This window comes from Sinocyclocheilus rhinocerous, unplaced genomic scaffold, assembly GCF_001515625.1.
Source record: "Sinocyclocheilus rhinocerous isolate Xijiao unplaced genomic scaffold, SAMN03320098_v1.1 scaffold2355, whole genome shotgun sequence".
In the NCBI taxonomy this organism is placed as follows: domain Eukaryota; kingdom Metazoa; phylum Chordata; class Actinopteri; order Cypriniformes; family Cyprinidae; genus Sinocyclocheilus; species Sinocyclocheilus rhinocerous.
Window position 1 is genome coordinate 88,351 of NW_015666965.1, and position 19,589 is coordinate 107,939.

A 19,589-nucleotide genomic window follows, 5' to 3' on the forward strand; every position below is an offset into this window, starting at 1 on the left:
ATGTACAGTATGTGGAAAATAATGTTTTTTTAACCTTAAACCGCATAAACACATTTCATTACACCAAATACACAAAATAATGTTCTTTTTAGCAGCATCATATGACCCCTTTAATATCCTAATGATTTTTGGCACAAAAAAAAAAGCAGTAATTTTGACCCATACAATGTATTTTTGGCTATTGCTACAAATATACCCCAGCGACTTAAGACTGCTTTTGTGCTCCAGGGTCACATATATTCTACCAGCAAACATATATTTCATATATCAGACTTTGTCCTACAATGCCTGAATGTAAAGTGCCGCTTCTCTTCATGTCGTCTCACGACTTTTTTTACATTGTCCTCTGTCTGCATAAAAAGGGAATCGTTGCATTTTATGTTATATATAAATAAATTCTACCATCTAGTATAAATACTATATTTGGTTTATAGGCTAGAGCACTTGTGCTCTGTGAAAAAAAAATTATGTCATTACCACCTCACATAACTTTCCTTTTATTTGACTGATTTAAAAATGACAAAATATGGGCTATCGGTTCAATTAAAATGTGAAGTGTGTCCAGTGCCGTTTCCTGCAGTGCTTCCTGGTCCAGACTCTCACCTCATGCTAAATAAAAAACAGGAATGGTGCCACAGCAGAGAAAGCATGCGTGTGTGGGTTCTTGGCCGAGCTGGATGGTCATTTTCTGACCGCTCGGTTTCTGAAGCCAGGCGGATGTGTAAACAGATGCCCAGTGGACTGAGCTGCTGGGCAAGAAAAAGGCAGTTTGGCTTCATGTGCCGGGAGGAAGACACAAGACGTACAAGTGGAATGATTTAAAACATCACACGAACATTCTTACATTCACCAAAATAGACACAGATCAACTTACGACACACACGCACATGCTCACACGGACACGTCTCAAACGTGCTTGTGCGTGTCACTGAATAAAACGCAGTTTAATAATTATAAACTCTTTCCTTCTAGAGCTTTGATAAGTGTTCTATGTACATAAATTAACAATAAATATCTACAATGACCTCTCTCTATATATTGAAATATATATTAAATCTTGAATAAAGTATATATTTCAAACATATTCATGTATATCTTCAAATAAAGCAGGAGATATCACAGTTTAGTAATCAAAAACTAACAATGTTTATCCATCTTTCTGGCTGCGGTGTCCCTGTTCAGTTTTTCTCTGGTGCAAAAACGCTTTAGCTTAATGGTTAACGCTTCACCGAAATTTAAGGTCTCTGTTTTTAGCGCAAGTGGCCCATTTTGCGGAAACTAGTTTTGACTTCCTTAATAATTTTCGCAGAATTATCAAGGAAACCAGCCTTGATACTACTGTAGGGCATGAGTGAACTAGATTTCATAATGCTTTCTGTGCAAAACTCTCACAAGTGGGAAAAGGGACAGGGCAGCTGTGCCGTTACAGGTCAAAATCAAGCTAAAAGATAATTTTCCTCATTCCTTGTACCAATAAAAACACTTCAAAAGAAAGGAGGGCTAAAAAAAATAAAAAGCATGCTCTTCATTTTCTTCCTCAGGTCCGTTCCGTTACTTTGCAAACAGTAACATCCTCAGAAAGAGAACCTGAAAGAAAGCTGGAACAGTGGTGAGCCCATTCGGACTCTAGCCGTCCCACAATTCCATGGGACAGATATGGCCCCACTTCCTGTGGGCTTGCTGTCCACTTGGATTGGCCGATGGCAGTTTCTGGTCCATCTCTTCTTCTTCTGGTCTCTATCAAGTGTCTCTTTTGTTTAGTATGCATAGTCATACACGCACATTTGGGCCCTTTATTTTTTGCCTTTCGTTCTCATAAGTGGCTCTACATTGCACAGCGCTCCCTGGTGGCCTGGAGGGTAAGTGTCAGTAATATCGACTCCTCTTCTCGTCCGAGTCTGAGTTGTAATCTCGTAGACCCACACCTTTCTGTAGGCTCAGTAAGGAATCCTTCATCTATGTGAAGACACAGATGCGGTCATTTTACAATCAAGCTCAATCAAATCGCTTCAGCGTGTATGCAAACATATTTTATACCTGATCCAATAACAGTACTGAAGATTTAATGATTTCTCTCCATTTCTGCAGCTCAGCGTCGTGGTAGCGCTGCTGGGACTCCAGGAGCTGTGCCCATTCCATCTGTGTCTGCGGCAGTTTACTGCTAAACCCCATGGTAACAAAAACACCACTACTCAGTGATCTGCACAGGTCTGTCAAGCGAGTTTAGGAATGTATAGACACTTAAATTTTAGCAGGGTCGAGTGCAGTCCAAACTTGTGCTTGTGATGTTGTGGGAGGAGCTCACGACTGTGGGCGTGACTTGTGTGATTCTGAATTTTTGTGGGCGTGACTCAGTATTGTTGTGGGTGTGGCTTGGTATTGTTGTAGGTGGAGATTAATAATATTGTGGGTGGGGTTTGATAGACCTCAATTACCACTTCAAGTCGAACTCACCTAGTCGAACCACATAATGAGTGTGTCTTGATGTTGTGGGAGGTGTGGCTCAATATTGTTGTGACTGACATAATATTATTGTGGGTGGGTATTGGTGTTGTGGGAGGAACTCATAACTATGGTCATGACTCAATATTGTTGTAGGTGTGATTTGACATTGTTGTCGGTGGAGCTCAATTCCATTGTGGGTGGGTCTTGGTGCGGTGGGAGGAGCTCATAATTATGGGCGTGGCTCAATATTGTTGTGGATGTGGCTTGGCTTTGTGGGTGAAGCTGGTGGTGATATTGCTGTGGGTGGAGTTTAATACCATCCTGGGTGGGTCTTGGCTCAATATTGTTGTAGGTGTGAAGCAGTTGTAGTATGTGTTGTACCTTTCATGTAGGCGTAAGCCCTGCCAGCTGGTGAGGCTTTGTGCAGAATACTCCAGCATCCAGAGTTTGTAGAACAGCATCACATTCAAAAACACCAGTAGCACCAGACTGCAGAGGGACAACAAACAGACACATTATAAAATAAAGCACATGGACAAATTCAGTGAAAAAAAAAGACAAACGCTGGATTTGTGATGAGTAGAGTGAACATGATCAGACACTGATCAGAACAGATACTTTTGCTGCATTCCAGTCAAAATCAAATATGAGATATTCCCACTGTTGTCCACAGAAACACACTTTACACACAGACTTGTCAATGAAGTGCAGCATAAAGGCCTTTCCACACTGAGCACGAAAAAGCGAAATGAGTATTGGACGCGATGACACGCTGGAATAAAACAATAGATTTCTATGGATGCTTCCACATAGACCGCGAATATTCATGCACTGAAAAATGCGAATGTTTTTTTTTTGAACCAGTCTGATTAATCTTTTCAGTTTCACAAAGCGAAATCACGGGCCGTCCAATAAGATTTGAGCTAGGATCACGTGACCGGAGCAGCTGCTGTTGCACAAAAGGCTGAGAGTGGTGGCGCTGTTTCAAAAACCAGTGTAAACAAACATCAAAGAAGAGTATCCCGGATAAGAGATGAGAGTGGATGCTGAGTTCTTGTTAACGTTGGTATTTGAGAACAGATTTATTCTCACATGTTCTTTATACAGAATAACATTTCTATTACTTGTCCACTGAATTATGTAATCACAGTAGAGCACCGTCCGTTTTCTTCCACATACGCGAGTGTTATGAGTCAGAGTGCATTCACTCTTTTTCTACACATGAAATATGAAAGCAAATAGACATGATTATGACAATATATTTTCTGCATGTGTTTTGTATGCAGCTCATGGTATTTTTATAGCAATAAAGGATGTTTATGACAAATATTAGCAGTGTAGCGTTATTAAACATACAAAGAGTGCATGTGTCTGCTTATTAATCAAAATCAACTATAGATCACAATCGGAATTTATTAGAAGCACTCGATGATGGTTTAAAGTGGGTAAGCAAATACATTAATAATTACATACATTTTCAAGTGTAGCTTGATGCTAATTGTACTTCTAATTATATTTTAGGATGTAGCCTATTCTTGTAAGCATTATAGATAGTTTGTGTTTCTGGGGTAGAACCAAACTTTGTTTATCTTAATTTAATGCTGTATATTGAGCAGCGGATGATGTTAAATCCATTTACGAGATACATATGGAAAAATGCATTGTTGGTCGGCGCCACCTAGCGTGCAGGCGTGAATTAGCAGAAGGCGAACATTCGCTTCGCGTTCGGTGTGAAAGCACCGTTCGTCGGCGATTCGCCTCACTTTTTCGCATCGCGCTCAGTGTGGAAAGGTCTTAAGACCGATAGAGGGGCACTGAGAAAATGGACTAGAATGACAGGATAGAGATGGGATTTTCTGAATGGATATCAGTTCTGAATTGAAATCAGTAAAGGAATGTACCTTATACAGATCCTAAGGCCAACCACAAGAGGCAAAACCAAAAAAAAAAAAGAAAGAAAAAAGTCACATTTATAAAAATATTTAAAAAAGTAAGCAAAACTATATTAGTATTGATTAAAAGAGTATAGAAAATACTGAAGTACTACTTACACAAAGCTGATGATGAGTAGTGGTTTAGAGAGGTTGCAGAAAATCCCGCCCCCTGGCGTGTGCTCAGGAATGTGTCTTGTCTGAGTGGAACCTGTGGGTGGAGTACATGAAAATGCAACCAGTCCTATAAATTTAAAGCTAATATCTTTTGTGTTTGATAATATTTGGATGTGCATGAACTCACCTGCCACGTGTTTGATGCGGTGGATGACCTCCTCGTCTGTTGGTGTGGTCACAGGACTGAGGGTCTCATCTAGATGGGCTGTGCGCAGGTGGGCGGGGGGTCTTTTTCTCCGCCTTAGGGTGGAGTTCTTGACTGCTTTAGCATTAGGAGACAGTCTGTGGCTTTCCATTAGAGCGTCCTCTATCTTTCCTAACTCCAGTTCTGACAAAACAGCAACACTTGTTTACTGGTACTAAATACTGATTTATTCTGGTATTAATTTTAAGTGGTGACAACAAAACATTCTGCACAACAGAACGAGTAATTTAATGTAAAATGTGGAGTGAAGTGGAAGAAATTTGTGATATTGCCCGATATTGCTGTGATTGGGACTCAATGTTGTAGTGGGTGGGTCTTAATGTTGTGTGTGGAGCTCAATATTGTTGAGAGTGGGACCTGATAATATTGTGAGTGGAGCACAATACTGAGGGTGAAGTTTAATTTTGTGCTTGCAGCTCAATATTGTGGACGGGATTTGATATTGTTGTGGGTGGAGTTAAATTTTGTTATAGGTAGAGCTCCATTTTTTGTGGGTGGGGCCTGATATTGTTATGGTTGGAGTGATTGCTGGAAAGTGAAATGGCAAACAGTTGTGGGGAGAGGTCAAGATGGTTGTGGGAGGGGCCTGATACTGTTGTGAATGGGGCTTGAAATTTGTTGTAGGTGGGAACCGATATTGTTGTGGATTGAGGGCGGTGTTGTAGTAGGAGGGACCCAATAATGTTGTCGGTGGGGTTAAATGTTGTATTTGGTGGGGCTCATTATTGTTGTGGGTGGGGCTGAATGTAGTTGTGGGCGGAGCACAATACTGTTGAGGGTGGGACTAGAGACCTGCGCGGGACGGATTTTTCAGTCCCGCTCCCGCAAGATTCTGTCCCGCGCCCACCCGCTCCCACAGAAATATATCTTATCTGGTCCCGCTCCCGCCCGCGTCATTCATGTTTTGTCCCGCTCCCGCCCGCAAAAGCCCGCATAAAAGTAATCTATATAGATTTTTTTTCAGTACATCGAAGAAATTTACATAAAATGGTTCTGTAATATCTCCTAAGCTCCACAACATCTTTCACAATGTCTACACCGTGTATTAAAATGAGAGGATTCATGAGCACGCAATTTCAGCACTGCGGTGAGTAGATTCTAACTTAATCACCTCTGATTGGCCATTGCGTTCCAGAAATCAACAGCTGAGTCTGTGATTGGCTACATTGAGCAACCTTTTAAACACGTGTTATAAATAGAAACTATGCCTAGCTTGCGCATGTCAATCATTTTAATGTTAATATTAGTTGTTCTTTTTGCTTTTGTGCAACAGATAAATAACAATTTATATGTTTTAAACACTTTATGTTTAGATAATTTCTATTTTGCGGGAGTCCCGCAAATCATTTTATTCTCCCGCATCCCGCACACACACGAGTCTCTTCCCGCCCGCACCCGCACTCGCCCATCAAGAGTTGTCCCACGCCGCACCCTGTTACGTTGGGTCCCGCGGTTCCCGCGGTCCTCCCGCGGGAGTGCAGGTCTCTAGGTGGGACTTGATATTGTTATGGGCAAATTTCAATTTTGTTGAAGGTGGGGCTTAATGTTGTGTATGGAGTTTAATATTGTGCTTGCAGCTCGATATTGTGAATGGGAATTGATATTGGTGTGGGCGGAGCTCAATGTTTCTCAATTTTGTTGTGGTTGCTGCTCAGTATTGTTGTGGATGGGGCTTTATATTGTTGTGGTTGGAGTGATTGCAGGAAAATGTGGAGTGAAGCGAAAGAAAGTTGTAGGTGGTGCACAAGATGGTTGTGGGTGGGGCCTGATATTGTTGTGAGTGGGGTTTGAAATTTGTCGCGGGTGGGAATCTTATTGTGAATGGAGCTCAATGTTGTTGGGGGCGGGACCCAATATTATTATGGGTGGGGTTAAATGTTGTTTTGGATGGAGCTCATTGTTGTGGGTGGGACTTAATATTGTTGTAAGTGAAGCTGTTGTGGATGGATCTTTAGATGGTTGAGGCTGGGGCTAAAGAAAGTTGAGGGTGGGGCACAAGGTGATTTTGGGCGGTTGTGAAATTGTGTCTTACCGAGGCTTTTGAAGTTCTCATCTAGCCCACTCCAGAAGTTCTTCTCAATGAAGCCCTTCACCAGTGCCCATGGCTGTTTCCTGTACCTCAACTCTGTAGAAACCCTGAAGGCCGAATGAATCACATTATTGTCAGTCACACCTGCCTCTCTCTGTTTGGCTTTGACCATAAAAAAACGAATGTCTTGTTCACCCGTACCTCAGTCTACACTTGTTCTTGGCCACGCGCGTCAGCATGTAGCGGTTTAGGGTGTAGAAGTAGTCGTGGTACGGAACGTCATGAGTGATGACTTCAGCATCAATTATGTAGCACTCACTCTCCTGGCTGGCCTTATACAGAGTCTAGTTCAGAGAGAAGTTGCATTGAAAATATTAATATTAAAACACACACACACAAAACAGTACTGAGGAGAAGTCAGTCTCACCTGAGTCTCAGTAACTGTAGCTGTTTTAGGAGCCAGTGGGTTGGTCAGGGAAATTGTGTACATGATGGCCCTGGTCTGATTTCCAGCATCTTCCTTCTTCCAAGGCTGATACACCACATCTGTGAAAAGATGTGCAGAACCACAGTTATTATAGTTAACTAAAACCATAACAAACATTTTTGAAATATATGAGAAAAAAACAATGCTATATATATATATATACACACACAGTATATATATAGCTAATTTCAGCTAATTTCTTATTTTCATTTTAACTCTAAGTACTAAAATCAGTAAAAATAAACTAAACTAAAATGAATAAAACCATGTAGACATATATAGAAATGACAAAAACACACAACAAAATACATTTTTTGAATGAAAAAAATAAAAAACAATGTATAAAAATTATAATAGTATCTCAGTGATACTAAAATAAAACTGATCTTAAGTATTCTTGATGTACTGTATAGTTAAGTTTTGCTCATAGATAAAACAATACATATAATAATTAAAATAATCTAATTAAATCATTTAAAGGGGTCATATGATGCAATTTCAATTTTTCCTTTCTCTTTGGAGTGTTACAAGCTCTTGGTGCATAAAGAAGATCTGTAAAATTGCAAAGACTAAAGTCTCAAATCCGGCCTTCCAAAAGAGGACGATATCCGCTTCGTCATGGGGTCGTCACATGTGGTTGCCGCAAGCCCGCCGGACGCTCATTCGTTGAATCCGTTGGCTGTGCCGTTCTCAAGCCCGCCCGCCTCTGCTCACTCTAGCCCACCGTGTGTTTCGTTGTGAAAGCGAAACTACTTTGTTTGGCCTTCCAAAAGAGGACACGACTTAAACCGCATAAACACATTTCATTACACCAAATACACAAAATAATGTTCTTTTTAGCAACATCATATGACCCCTTTAAACTCAAATGCAAATTGAGTTGAATTATTTGGCAAACAACCGTGTAATGCTCTTCATGGTCTTGATCACTCTATTAGGGTTTCTCTAAAAGTTCAATCAGTTCAAAGACAAAGGAATTACTTTTTGAAGTGTTCTGACCTGTAAATCTCCTCTGCTCCATGAAGTCTGTCATGAACTGGGACTCGGTGAAGAGGATGGTGTACAGCTTATCAACACTGAATTTATACACCTCATTAATGTACTGACGGCCGTTCAGATCCTCGTGGAATGCTTGAACCTCATCCCCTGAAGAAATATGCAAGATGAGCTGTACAGCACTAATCAAGTACTGGCATCAAAATATGGAGAATCTTGACAAAAATGTGGAGAATCTCACACTGTTCACTATTCAAATTATGTTTCCAAAATAAGACATCCACATGTAGTAAGGTATAACAATTAACTGATCAAATTTATACAAATTAAGATCACTTTGAGCTGCTTCCAAACTGTGAACATTTTTAAATTGGTTTCGATAACGTGAAAGTGTGCACTTCACATTTATTTATTTTATTAAGTTGGCTTGAAAAAGCCAACTTACTGAAATCCTATTTAAACTTCTTCTTCTTCTTAGACCAAATTTTAAAATGTATCTTTTAAAGCTACAACCACCAAACTCGGGTCAGACCTTCAGACTGGTCTGACTCTGGTTGCTATATCTTTTCTAACTGATCCGGCTTACTGTTTTTGTAAACCAGACTATCAAAACCACCTAAAATCCCATAGAATTTCATACAATAAGACGAATGGTGTATTTAAGCTGTCTATTGCTATAGCAAAGCTTAACAACTCCCTACTGAAAAAAAAAAAAACAGCTAAAACCAGCCGAAGCTGATTGACTGCTTTGGCTGGTCTCCCAAGCTGGTTTTAAAGTGGTTTTGGCCACTTTTTTAGCAGGCCAGGCTGGTCTTAGCTGGTTTTTAGCTGTTTTTTTTTTTTACTGAATCAACTGGTTTTAGCTGGATTAGCATAGAAACATGCTAACAACATGCTAGTAACTTGCTAATCATGCTAGAAACACGCTAGTAACTTGCTAACCATGTTAGAAACATGCTAGTAACATGCTAATCATGCTAGCAACATGCTAGTAACATGCTAATCATGCTAAAAACATGTTAGCAACATGCTAGTCGTGCTAGAAACAGCCTAGCAACCACCACAGGTACCCTAGCAAGATGTTTTATACCTATCTGTTTTTTGTTATCCTTGAAAACATTCAAACTTTAATCTTTAAAACGATTTTAACTTTCAAACTACTTCAAACTGAAAACTTTCAGACTGCAAGCTTTTAAAACTTTTTCAAACTTTCTAGCTAGGCTTTTCCAAGCCAGCTTAAAGTTTGTCTACAAACTTTTCAATCTAGTTTTAATTACATGATATAATATAATTAAAATAAAATAAACAAATACTTAAATTCAATTTTTAATTATTAAATACATTTTAATTATTCTATTTTTTAGTATATAAAAATTATATTTTGGAAGCGTATGAAGTTTCAAACATTGATTCAAACATGAAACAAGAAGAGTTTTTTTTTTCTTTTTCAAACCTTCATCATCTGTCTCTGAGGAATCACTGAGATCAGTGGGTATATCCTCATTGTCGTTGAAGTCGAGTGCAGGTGGCAGCACAGGGTCCAGAGGACTGGCCGGCTCGCTGTTCCTCTCCTCAGCCAGCAGAGGGAGCGGCAGCAGATCTCCATCAGGAAGGCAGTCTGTGTACTCCTCAGCTGCAATGTCAAACTGACACCAGCAGAGGGCACTATTTCAAACAATGTCTCTTAATAAGACCAAAATGGAAAGCGTGCATGAGCGCATATACTCACAGACAGTGGCGTATCAGTGCTGCTGGGAGGTGTGGTGGAGTGTGTGATGGATCTCTTGTGTGACGGAGGAGAACTGTTGTCTGGCTTGTTCTCACTGCTGCTCTTGGATGAGTTATCATTACTGACCTCGTTCTCCTCTGCTGGGATCTCCTCACAGTATCTGAACAGAGAGAATGTGGACACTTAGGTGCTATATCTGTGCAACATTCACGTCTGAATATGTTGGGTTTTTGAACAGTAGTTATGAAAGCATGCACATATAACTCACCCCATGGTGTTGAAATCATCATCAGGCGGCACATAGTCTTCATCATCGCTAGTGAGGCCCAGCTCATTTCCATAGCACTGATGTACGAAGTGCCAGAGCTCTTTAGGACAGAGAGGCTGCACACAGAGTATATGACACTTTATTATATTTGCTTAGATAACATCAGATATAACCTATCTAATATTGCTTAAAATGTACTGACAAAATTAGCTTAATTCACAACACATGCATACACACATGAATTGGTTCTTAACCTAATTCTAAAGTTTTGTAATTGTTAGTAATGTTCTGATGAATTTTGGAGTATTCTAAATGAGTGACTGCGTGCCCGAGGTTAGTCATTTGCATAAACATGTCCAAACCTGTCCATTTAAGGTAGGGCTGCATGATTATGATAAAAATCATAATTGTTGATTATTCCTTTGGAATTGTAATTGCGATTATTAATCATGATTATCACAATTTACATTGAAAGAGGTTTTGAATAGCTTTAGAAACAACTGCATGCCAAATTTTTATATGAAAAGTTGAAAACACTCTTCCTGAAAAACATTTATAAATTTTCTATATAGCATTAAGCCTCAAATGTCAACTATACATCGGTTTGGTTTCTTCTTAAAATAAAAAAAGTAAAAATATGCATGCTATTTTATACTAAAAGTAAAATGAAAATGATGGAGATAACCTATAGAAAGAAAAAAAAAACATGCACATTTTAAGCATGCAGGATGATGTAAGTGGGCTTCATCAATTGATTATTAATGATACCAATAATTACATGTAAATAATACATTAAAACAGCATGTAACTTTGACCAAATTACAAAAAGACAAAGTGATTCTAATGTATTTCTTTGGTCTTAATTTTATTAATAATATTAAGACCAAAGAAACACATTACACAGAACAATTGGCATACAGTACCAATGTTTGCATGTTTTTCTTTTTGGTATCAGTCATTGCGGTGGTTATTGCTGTCAATCACCACAGTTTCGGATTCAAAAGCAAATAGCGCTTTCTCTTAATAATCACTAAAGTTGTCAATCACTTCAGTTCAGTGCAAACTCACAGACTGAACTCTGCTCTCTTGCAAAATATCCTGTTAAAATAACACAAAAAATGGTCTACACTGCACAATGAATTACATCATGTTTACATTTTGTTGGTTATAATAAAAGGATTCACCACAACTATAACGATAACAATGACGATGATGATACAAAGTCTGAAATTTGTCGTGCGTTACAGCAGGTTCACTCACAATTACAAAACTTAATCACATGGACAAAAGTCAGATAAGACTTTTACAGTCGCAAGAAGAAAGGGTTAAAAAGGACGATGCAGTCAATTTTTAAACAATTTCTTCCAGCTGATGAACAGTGTAACCACTGACAGTCAATCAGAATTCACCCTGCTGTAAACAGCTTGAGCATTTAAAGCAGCAGATGACAAAACTGCAGTGCGCTTATAATAATGTGCTGGTGTGGATGCTAATACAGTTATTGTTATAGTTATCTTTCTTGTTGTGAACTGGCCTTAACTTAAACTTTATATACTGTATATACTCATATACTGTGCTCATACCTTGTCCAGCAGTGCATTCTGCCAAAGTCTGAACATCATCATGTAAGTCCTGTCTCTCGCACCAAGCGATGTGAAAAAGTGCTGAAGGGAAGAGCAAAGCAGGAGATGAACATCAAGAAACAACCTCTGTGTTAATGTGCTGAGGCATCTGAAAGACTCTCACCTTCTCAGTGTCCGTGCACACCTGTATGGCATTGGGAATCAGACGCGCGGTTTTCTCTTTCGTCATGGAGCAGACGTCTTTCAGCCGAACTGTAAGCTGCATGAAACGCAACGACAAAAACTCAGCTCTTCTCCAATCTCTCTGGAGGCTGTAGCTCCAAAAGTCTGAGTTACAGTAAATCATACCAGTGTCTCCCAGCGAAAGATGTTGCTGTAAAAACAGATCCAGTTTTCAGAGAGGTAGAGGCGGCCCTGCAGGAGAATGTCCCGCTGGAGAGCGCATGAGTAGTCTGCCAATGACAGGACAAGGTCAAAAGATGTCCCTCCTGTTACATCTTTCAATTGAATAATTTTGTTTTCTAATATTTTAGTTTGCATTCATCAAGTTCTAAATAAAGGGAGAAAGTACCTTTAAACCGTTTAAGCATTTAATGCAATTCTAAATTAACTATTAAATATAGTTAATTTTAATTATAATTTCACTTGTTAATGAATTATAATTCGTTTTAAAATGATAAATATAAAGTATAAATTTAAAGTTGTATATATATATTAAAGGGGTCATATGATGCGATTTCAACTTTTCCTGTTACAAGCTGTTCGTGCATAGATAAAGATCCCTAAAGTTGCAAAGACTAAAGTCTCAAACCCAAAGAGATATTCTTTATAAAAGTTAAGACTCGTCCACGCCCTCCTAAAACGCATACAATGCCGGTGTTCAGGTGAATTCAGTTCCTCTGTTTCCCCTTCAGCGCGCATGCTGACCACAGTCTATGATGCTGACAAATAATGCTGACTCACAGCATGTAAGTACGTTTTCATTTAGGTAATTTACAGTAGTTTACTTACTATAAATAAAGAGCTTAATATATGAGAGCTCTTACCCACAATAAGGCGCTCTGTGTCCGGTAACTGCTTGAAGAGCTTCCTGAAGTCTTCATTACGCTGCTTGTATGTGGGACTGAGGACCTACAAAACACAAAAATCAGTAGATGAGGAACACACGCATACTCACACGTCCATCCACACTCAGAAAGAGTGTGCATTAAGAGCATTTCCACTCTCACAGCTGATCATCAGTCAAATGCTGCGTTAGTTCTGCCATGCAGCAGCGCGAGATGAACCACAATGAGTTCATTCCCACTGTAGAGTCACACTGCTTCTCATTCACAAATGCACTCTTCACTCCTGCTAATGAGTGAATATACACCTGGCATCAGTAACAGCGGCGCGTAAACAGCCTTTAAAGACAAATGCTCTGAGAAAAGACAGGGCAGTCACTTCAACTTGAATCTCGAGGTGTCTTAAGATCAACCATGTAAAACGTTTCCTTATTCACAAAATTGAACGTGATACACTGTTGCCATGGAAGTGATATAAAAAAAACAAACAACAAATGATCATAAATACCTTTAGAATTATACAGAATTTATATTATTTAACCACTGAATTCTGTTTCAAAAATATTTTGAACATATATTTGTATAGACTGTACTGACAATGTCAATATTGAATATTTTAAACTAATTTTTACAATATTAGAATAAGCAAAAAATAATAATAAAATAAAATAAATAAATAAATAAGCATAAATAAAAAAGCATTACAATTTGAGTGAAGTGTATTTTGTCTGTTATACACACAATTTTATATATTATGCTTATATTTTCAAAACAGAATTTATGAGTTATTATAATATAATAATTCCTTGGTTTATCATGTCCTCGTTTTATCATCTACACAATGCACACAATAAGCATAAATAAAAAAGCATTACAATTTGAGTGAAGTGTATTTTGTCTGTTATACACACAATTTTATATATTATGCTTATATTTTCAAAACAGAATTTATGAGTTATTATAATATAATATAATATAATATAATATAATAATTCCTTCGTTTATCATGTCCTCGTTTTATCATCTACACAATGCACACACCCATCCATCAACTTAAATATACTCTCTATGTAATATTATATTATATTATATTATATTCCTAAAAATATGAAATTATTGTATTTAAGCATTGAAGCACTTCAGACACTTCAGTGTCAACATTTTAATTTTATGTTTTTACTAATTTCTACCAAATTTAAATGAGTAAATAAATGAAATAAAATATACAATAAATTTATATTACAACTATAAGAACTGGGGTGAAAACTGAAAAGTAAAAAATTCTATGTGTATATGCAGACACACACTCTATACTGTACATATAAACATTAGTTTTTTGATATTTATATAATTTTAATTCATTTTGTTGAACATTGGCCTATTATTATCAACAGAGTACCCTAAACTAGCTATATACTCTTTTGTTGAATCTTTATACAGACTCACGGCAGGTATGTCCTCATCCTGGTACGGGTCGTCCCGCGGGCCCCACTGCCAGTTCTGGTCCCAGTCTGAACCCTGAATTAACCAGCCCAACAAAGCCTCCTCCAGCTCCATAAGAGTCTCCCAGTCGTCCTGAGAGTCAAGTGATGAATCCATGTCTCTGTGGATGTCTCTTACTACAGCCAGCGGATCAATCAGTTCATCGATGACACTCCGCTCAGACTGCCAGATCCTGCTGATATTTTTGATAAGGGTGGGTCTGTAGGTTCTCTCACTCCTTCAAGGTAAGTCTACGCTATCGCAGATGTTCATCAGGGTGTGACATCTATCAGGGTGTGAGTGCTGGGCTCTCCTGACTAGTGCCACATGATTCCAGTGCAAAAACACACTCACACGCAAGTGGCCTTTAGTAACCTCTGCAGACAGATACTTTATTATGCTGCTGTTTGTTCCAGTTTCCCACTGTTTGTGCTGGGAAAGAGTGGGTATGTGTGTCCGTCTTGATTCTTTATGCTTCTTCAGACTGAGAACACTGTGACCAGAGAGTCGATGAAGAAGGAACAGAACGTTACTTCCACAAGTTAATCGTTACCTTAGTATGCAATGGCCACCAATATCTCTATTACAGTTTGGTTGTTGGCTTTCACAGAACGTTCTTCTTGGAGTTTAGTCCATCAAAGATGTGATTCATCTTAGTCCTCAGAATTTGTGTTTGTTTTCTGCATTCGCTTGCTGTTCGTGTTAGACTTCAGAGAAGAAAAATGTATCTTCTACAGGTTTGAAATGGAGCATGACAACCAATAAAGAGCGTGACTGGAGGGTTGATGAAGAAGGAACAGTAAGTTACTTCCGCAAGTTCCGCAAGTTCTTCTTGGAGTTTAGTCCATCAAAGATGTGATTCTTCTTAGTCCCCAAAGTTTGTGTTTGCTTTCTGCATTCAGCAGCTGTTGTTGTTCGACTTTAGAGAACAAAAGATAGTCTTCTGCCGGTGTGAATCGGACCATGACGACAAATAAAGAGCCCCGAAAGAGCCTGTCTAGAGAGTCGATGAAGAAGGAACAGAAAGTTACTTCCGCAAGTGATAATCGTTACCTCAGTATGCAATGGCCGCTAATATCTCCATAACAGGTTGGTTGTTGGCTTTCAAAGATTGTTCTTCTTGGAGTTTAGTCCATCAAAGACATAATTCTTCTTATTCCTCTTCTTATTAAACAAGTTTTTCTTGTTTTCTGCATTCAGTCTTGTCAGACTTCAGAGAAGAAAGATCTTCTACAGGTGTGAAACGGACCACGACGACAAATAAAGACCATCCGGAAACACTCTGCACCAAATCCTTGGGTTCTTAGGTCCTCTTTTTAATAATTTACGCTTTCCAATTTAGAATTCACACTCGCATCTCTCAATCCCAAACGACACTCACTCGCTCCCTCTCATTTGTGCCTAAAGATAACCAAGAACAAAGACTGACACATGATCTGCAGCAGACATAATGCTAAGAATGGAATTCTGCTTGTGCAAGCGACAACTCCGTCCCAAAAGTATGCTCTCTTCAGCGCTTATGCATAAATATCCATAAAGGCGACTGGATAGTTGCTCTCAATGGAGAAGCAGATACTCAGGAACATTCCAGAGCAGATCCAGACCAGCAGAAACCTCAGCATATACTGCGGAGCACAACAGCTCTATCTGTCCTGCTGATTTATGTAGAGCTGGATGTGTGTGAGTGTGTTTACTCCTGCTGATGAGTATGTAAAGTCAGTTACTTATTAACTAAAAGAGTAAATAATGAGAGACGCCGGTGGCTGGTACCAGGAGTGGGTGTGACGACTCCAATAATGTCATCAGGGGATCCCTTTGTTCTCTAATGTCACAGTGACAAGTGAGACAATTAGGGGCGTTTCCATTACAGATTTGCGCAAAACTTTGGCGATATTTTATAAATGTCGATAAAAAAGTATTGCGAAATGACGGTGTATCCATTAACCGATGTTATGCGACTAAAACGTAATTTTTTCCTCTCGCGATAAGTCATGGCAATGGATTTTGATGGGATTTTGGCTACACTAGCCATTATATTTAATCGAAGGAGGCATATGCGTGTATCTTGATAGAAGCAGTGCGGAGAGCAGCTTCTGGGACGTGCCGTGGCATGACTGGTAACACAAGCGTTGACTAGAGTGGCCGCAGACGTGTGCAGTGTAAATAGTCTAAGCATTAATGGCAGGGGAAAAAAAAAAAACGTTTCCATTGCAGTTTTGCGAAATATTCCTTTTTCGAATTGCCTGAAAAACCACCTCATGCGAGCGTAAAAACTTTTGACGCGTTTCCATTAGGCGTATTTTCAATTCGCAATTACAATTTGCGCAATTTGAAGGGTAATGGAAACGCAGCTAATGTCTAGTGTGCGAAATATACATAAGCTTTTGGGGCGCGATCTGTTGAGGTTAGTCTCTTGCAACTCAAATTGTTTTTTATTTAGCCAAAAGTCCACCTTAAAGGGATAGTTCACCCAAAATTGAAAGTTCTGTCATCATTTACTCACCCTCATGTCGTTCCAAATATGAGTATGAGTTTCTTTCTTCTGCTGAACACAGAAGAATATATTTTGAAGGATCTTGATAACCAAACGGTTTTGATGACCATTGACTTCCAGTGTATGGACCAAAAAATGAAGACATTTTAAAAAATATATTCTTTTATGTTCTACAAAAGAAAGAAAGTCATACAGATTTGGAACGACAAGAGGGTGAATAAACGATGACAAACATTTTTGGTGAACTATCCTTTTAAAAATCTTTAAAATACACTAAAGCTGGTATGTTAAATTCTGTATGTGTCATATCTAAAGTCATAAAAAATGTCAATATTGATGTTTGTTAATAATTATCATACCAAAAAGTGCTTTAGTTCACAAGCATTTTTCATTATTTGAGTGTCCGGTGAAAGTATATACTCTGACTGATTTTGCAGTTACTAAAAACATTTTTGAAGAACATAAAATATAAAATTATTTTTGCACATGTAGGCTGCCATTTAGACTAAGAACCATGTATTGGTTTAGTACACGTATGAGACCTCCCCAACTTTGATTTAACTTCCATTGGGGTTCAAACCTAAATAGATATCAACCCAAAGTTTTTCACATAAGAAGAAATTTCGAATGTTGGTAACCAAACAGTTTAAACTAAACCCAAAAACTATACTGATGAGTTGATTTGTGTAGAAAACTTTGAATCATTTAGATGACAAGGACACACCAAAAATGTGTGCTGATAACAGCCATACAATGAAAAGACAGAGCAGGCCTTTGTGTGACATATCTGCTCTGGGTCTCTTCCTAATCATACTCTTTGTTTATTACTTTTCTAATTTTACCCCGAAACTAACAATGTGTTGTGAAATTGCTGCCTTAAAATAAGCTAATTCATACAAGCTTTGCTCCTATAAAGAGTCAGATGCTGTTAATAATCAGCACTCTCTCATAAACCAAACATCTCGGAGCCTAACTGCAACACAGTACAGCAGCCGACATTCACTCCGGTGGTCAGTCGGGCTCAGAACTCACATGATGACGGTTGAGATGTAATCACAGCGCTCTCAGGGCAATGGGAGATCATCACTGCCCATACAAACCCGCCACAGACAGAGCATCAAGAAATGTTCTAAACATACTGTATAAATATAACATCAACACCACTGTGTGAGATCCTGCCCAGTATGCATTTAGTATGCATCAAACAACTCACATCCGTGCAGATGCAGTGCAATCAACCAATCACATCACACCGCTGAGAACCAGAGCCAATCAAAAAGATGCAAAGTCTATTTACTGTGACTCTTCAATGCTGCCGCCATGCAGGCCCTTGTGAAAAAGAAGTGTGCTTAATTGTAATCAATGTGCACTTGTATTTCAAATCTTAAAACTACATTAAAAAAAAATTTTACTTGCCGATAATATAAGATTAATAAAATGAAAGTGTACTTAAAACTAAGTGTACTTAGAGTACACTTTCATGACTGCTATGTTTTTAACACTTAAGTGCAGTTTTAAATTTTGTTTTAAAAGGGCACTTTGTAATAATGTCAGATTAAAATAATTAAAGAAGTATGCTTATTTAATTGTATTGATTAGCATAATAAAGCACGTGTAAAGAACTTGTCCATTTTAACTGTAATGTGTTACTTGATGTTACATTTTAAATTTAATATATTTTAAAAGTACTAAATTGCAACTTCATCGTTAGAAAGGTGTATTTACAAATATTTTAAATATGTGACATGTTTTTCAATAGAAATGACATTAAAGTATATTTTATTGTACCATCAATGTTTGTCAGTACATTCAGCAATAACACTTTAACCATATTTCAAAGGCATGAGAAGTAATAATGAAATTACATATAAAGATGTACTGAAATCCTACTTAAGTGTGTCAAAATGCACTCTTAAGTTCAACTAATTGTATTTAATATAAGATTAAATTATATAACATTTCCTTTTCATTTAATTGTAAATGTGTGAAAACATTACATTCAGTTCACACTTATACAGTATATATTCTTTAAAGTATATAATTTTTTTTCTGTAGTACTCTTTTTAAAAGTATGCTAATGTTTACTTCTTTTTCACAAAGGGGTATTAATGCCATGCATCCTGTTTTTGCATTCGGTTTAGTAAAGTTCATGGTGCTACGATTGCATCATTAGATGATCACACACATGCCAAAGCCATCATTAGAACGACAGAAGCCTTCAAGACTCATTTCAGTCCTCATACTGAACGTTTGAGGAAGGACTGGTGTGAGAGGGAACAGAACGTGGAGAGTAAAATCATGCTTACTCTGAGAATGTGCTGTCTCTCATGCTAAAGAGAAAGAGTGAAGGAGAAAGAGAAGAGAGGGGCAGACAAAAAAGAAAAGAAAAAAAGAAAACACAGACAGAAAAAGAAAGCAAAGATTGATGGAGATATTGTGGGAAGCAGGGATTGAAATTAACTTTTTCACTCACCAGCCAATTTGGCTACTAAATTTTTAAGTTACCGGCCATTCATAACTTCTACTAGCCAAAAAAAAAGACAGAAATAAACCAACAGTTTGAGTCTGTCTACACTGGGCATGACAAAGCGACCGTTGCTAATCATATTGTGTCAGTAAAGGGTTGTGCCCTATTGACAAAAAATAATATCTCAATATTTTCATATCGATATCGATAAAGATAATTAGACAATATTTTG

At 38.1% G+C, this 19,589-nt stretch overlaps 1 protein-coding gene across 1 annotated transcript in view; it reads right to left on the reverse strand.

Annotated features, from left to right (window-relative positions):
- Positions 1 to 335: 335 nt before the first annotated feature.
- LOC107733299 (GRAM domain-containing protein 1B-like) overlaps positions 336 to 19,589 on the reverse strand; it is a 76,235-nt gene continuing 56,981 nt past the window's right edge. The window contains exons 6-22 of the mRNA XM_016544869.1: positions 12,897 to 12,981; positions 12,199 to 12,302; positions 12,014 to 12,109; positions 11,851 to 11,931; positions 10,268 to 10,383; positions 10,000 to 10,159; positions 9,724 to 9,916; positions 8,274 to 8,420; positions 7,215 to 7,333; positions 6,989 to 7,131; positions 6,791 to 6,894; positions 4,681 to 4,881; positions 4,497 to 4,587; positions 4,347 to 4,358; positions 2,827 to 2,934; positions 2,038 to 2,158; positions 336 to 1,956 (exon numbers count right to left, since the gene is read on the reverse strand). Of these exons, the coding sequence (XP_016400355.1) occupies positions 1,867 to 1,956; positions 2,038 to 2,158; positions 2,827 to 2,934; positions 4,347 to 4,358; positions 4,497 to 4,587; positions 4,681 to 4,881; positions 6,791 to 6,894; positions 6,989 to 7,131; positions 7,215 to 7,333; positions 8,274 to 8,420; positions 9,724 to 9,916; positions 10,000 to 10,159; positions 10,268 to 10,383; positions 11,851 to 11,931; positions 12,014 to 12,109; positions 12,199 to 12,302; positions 12,897 to 12,981 (1,971 nt within the window). The 3' untranslated portion in view covers positions 336 to 1,866. The remainder of the gene's footprint in view (positions 1,957 to 2,037; positions 2,159 to 2,826; positions 2,935 to 4,346; positions 4,359 to 4,496; positions 4,588 to 4,680; positions 4,882 to 6,790; positions 6,895 to 6,988; positions 7,132 to 7,214; positions 7,334 to 8,273; positions 8,421 to 9,723; positions 9,917 to 9,999; positions 10,160 to 10,267; positions 10,384 to 11,850; positions 11,932 to 12,013; positions 12,110 to 12,198; positions 12,303 to 12,896; positions 12,982 to 19,589) is intronic.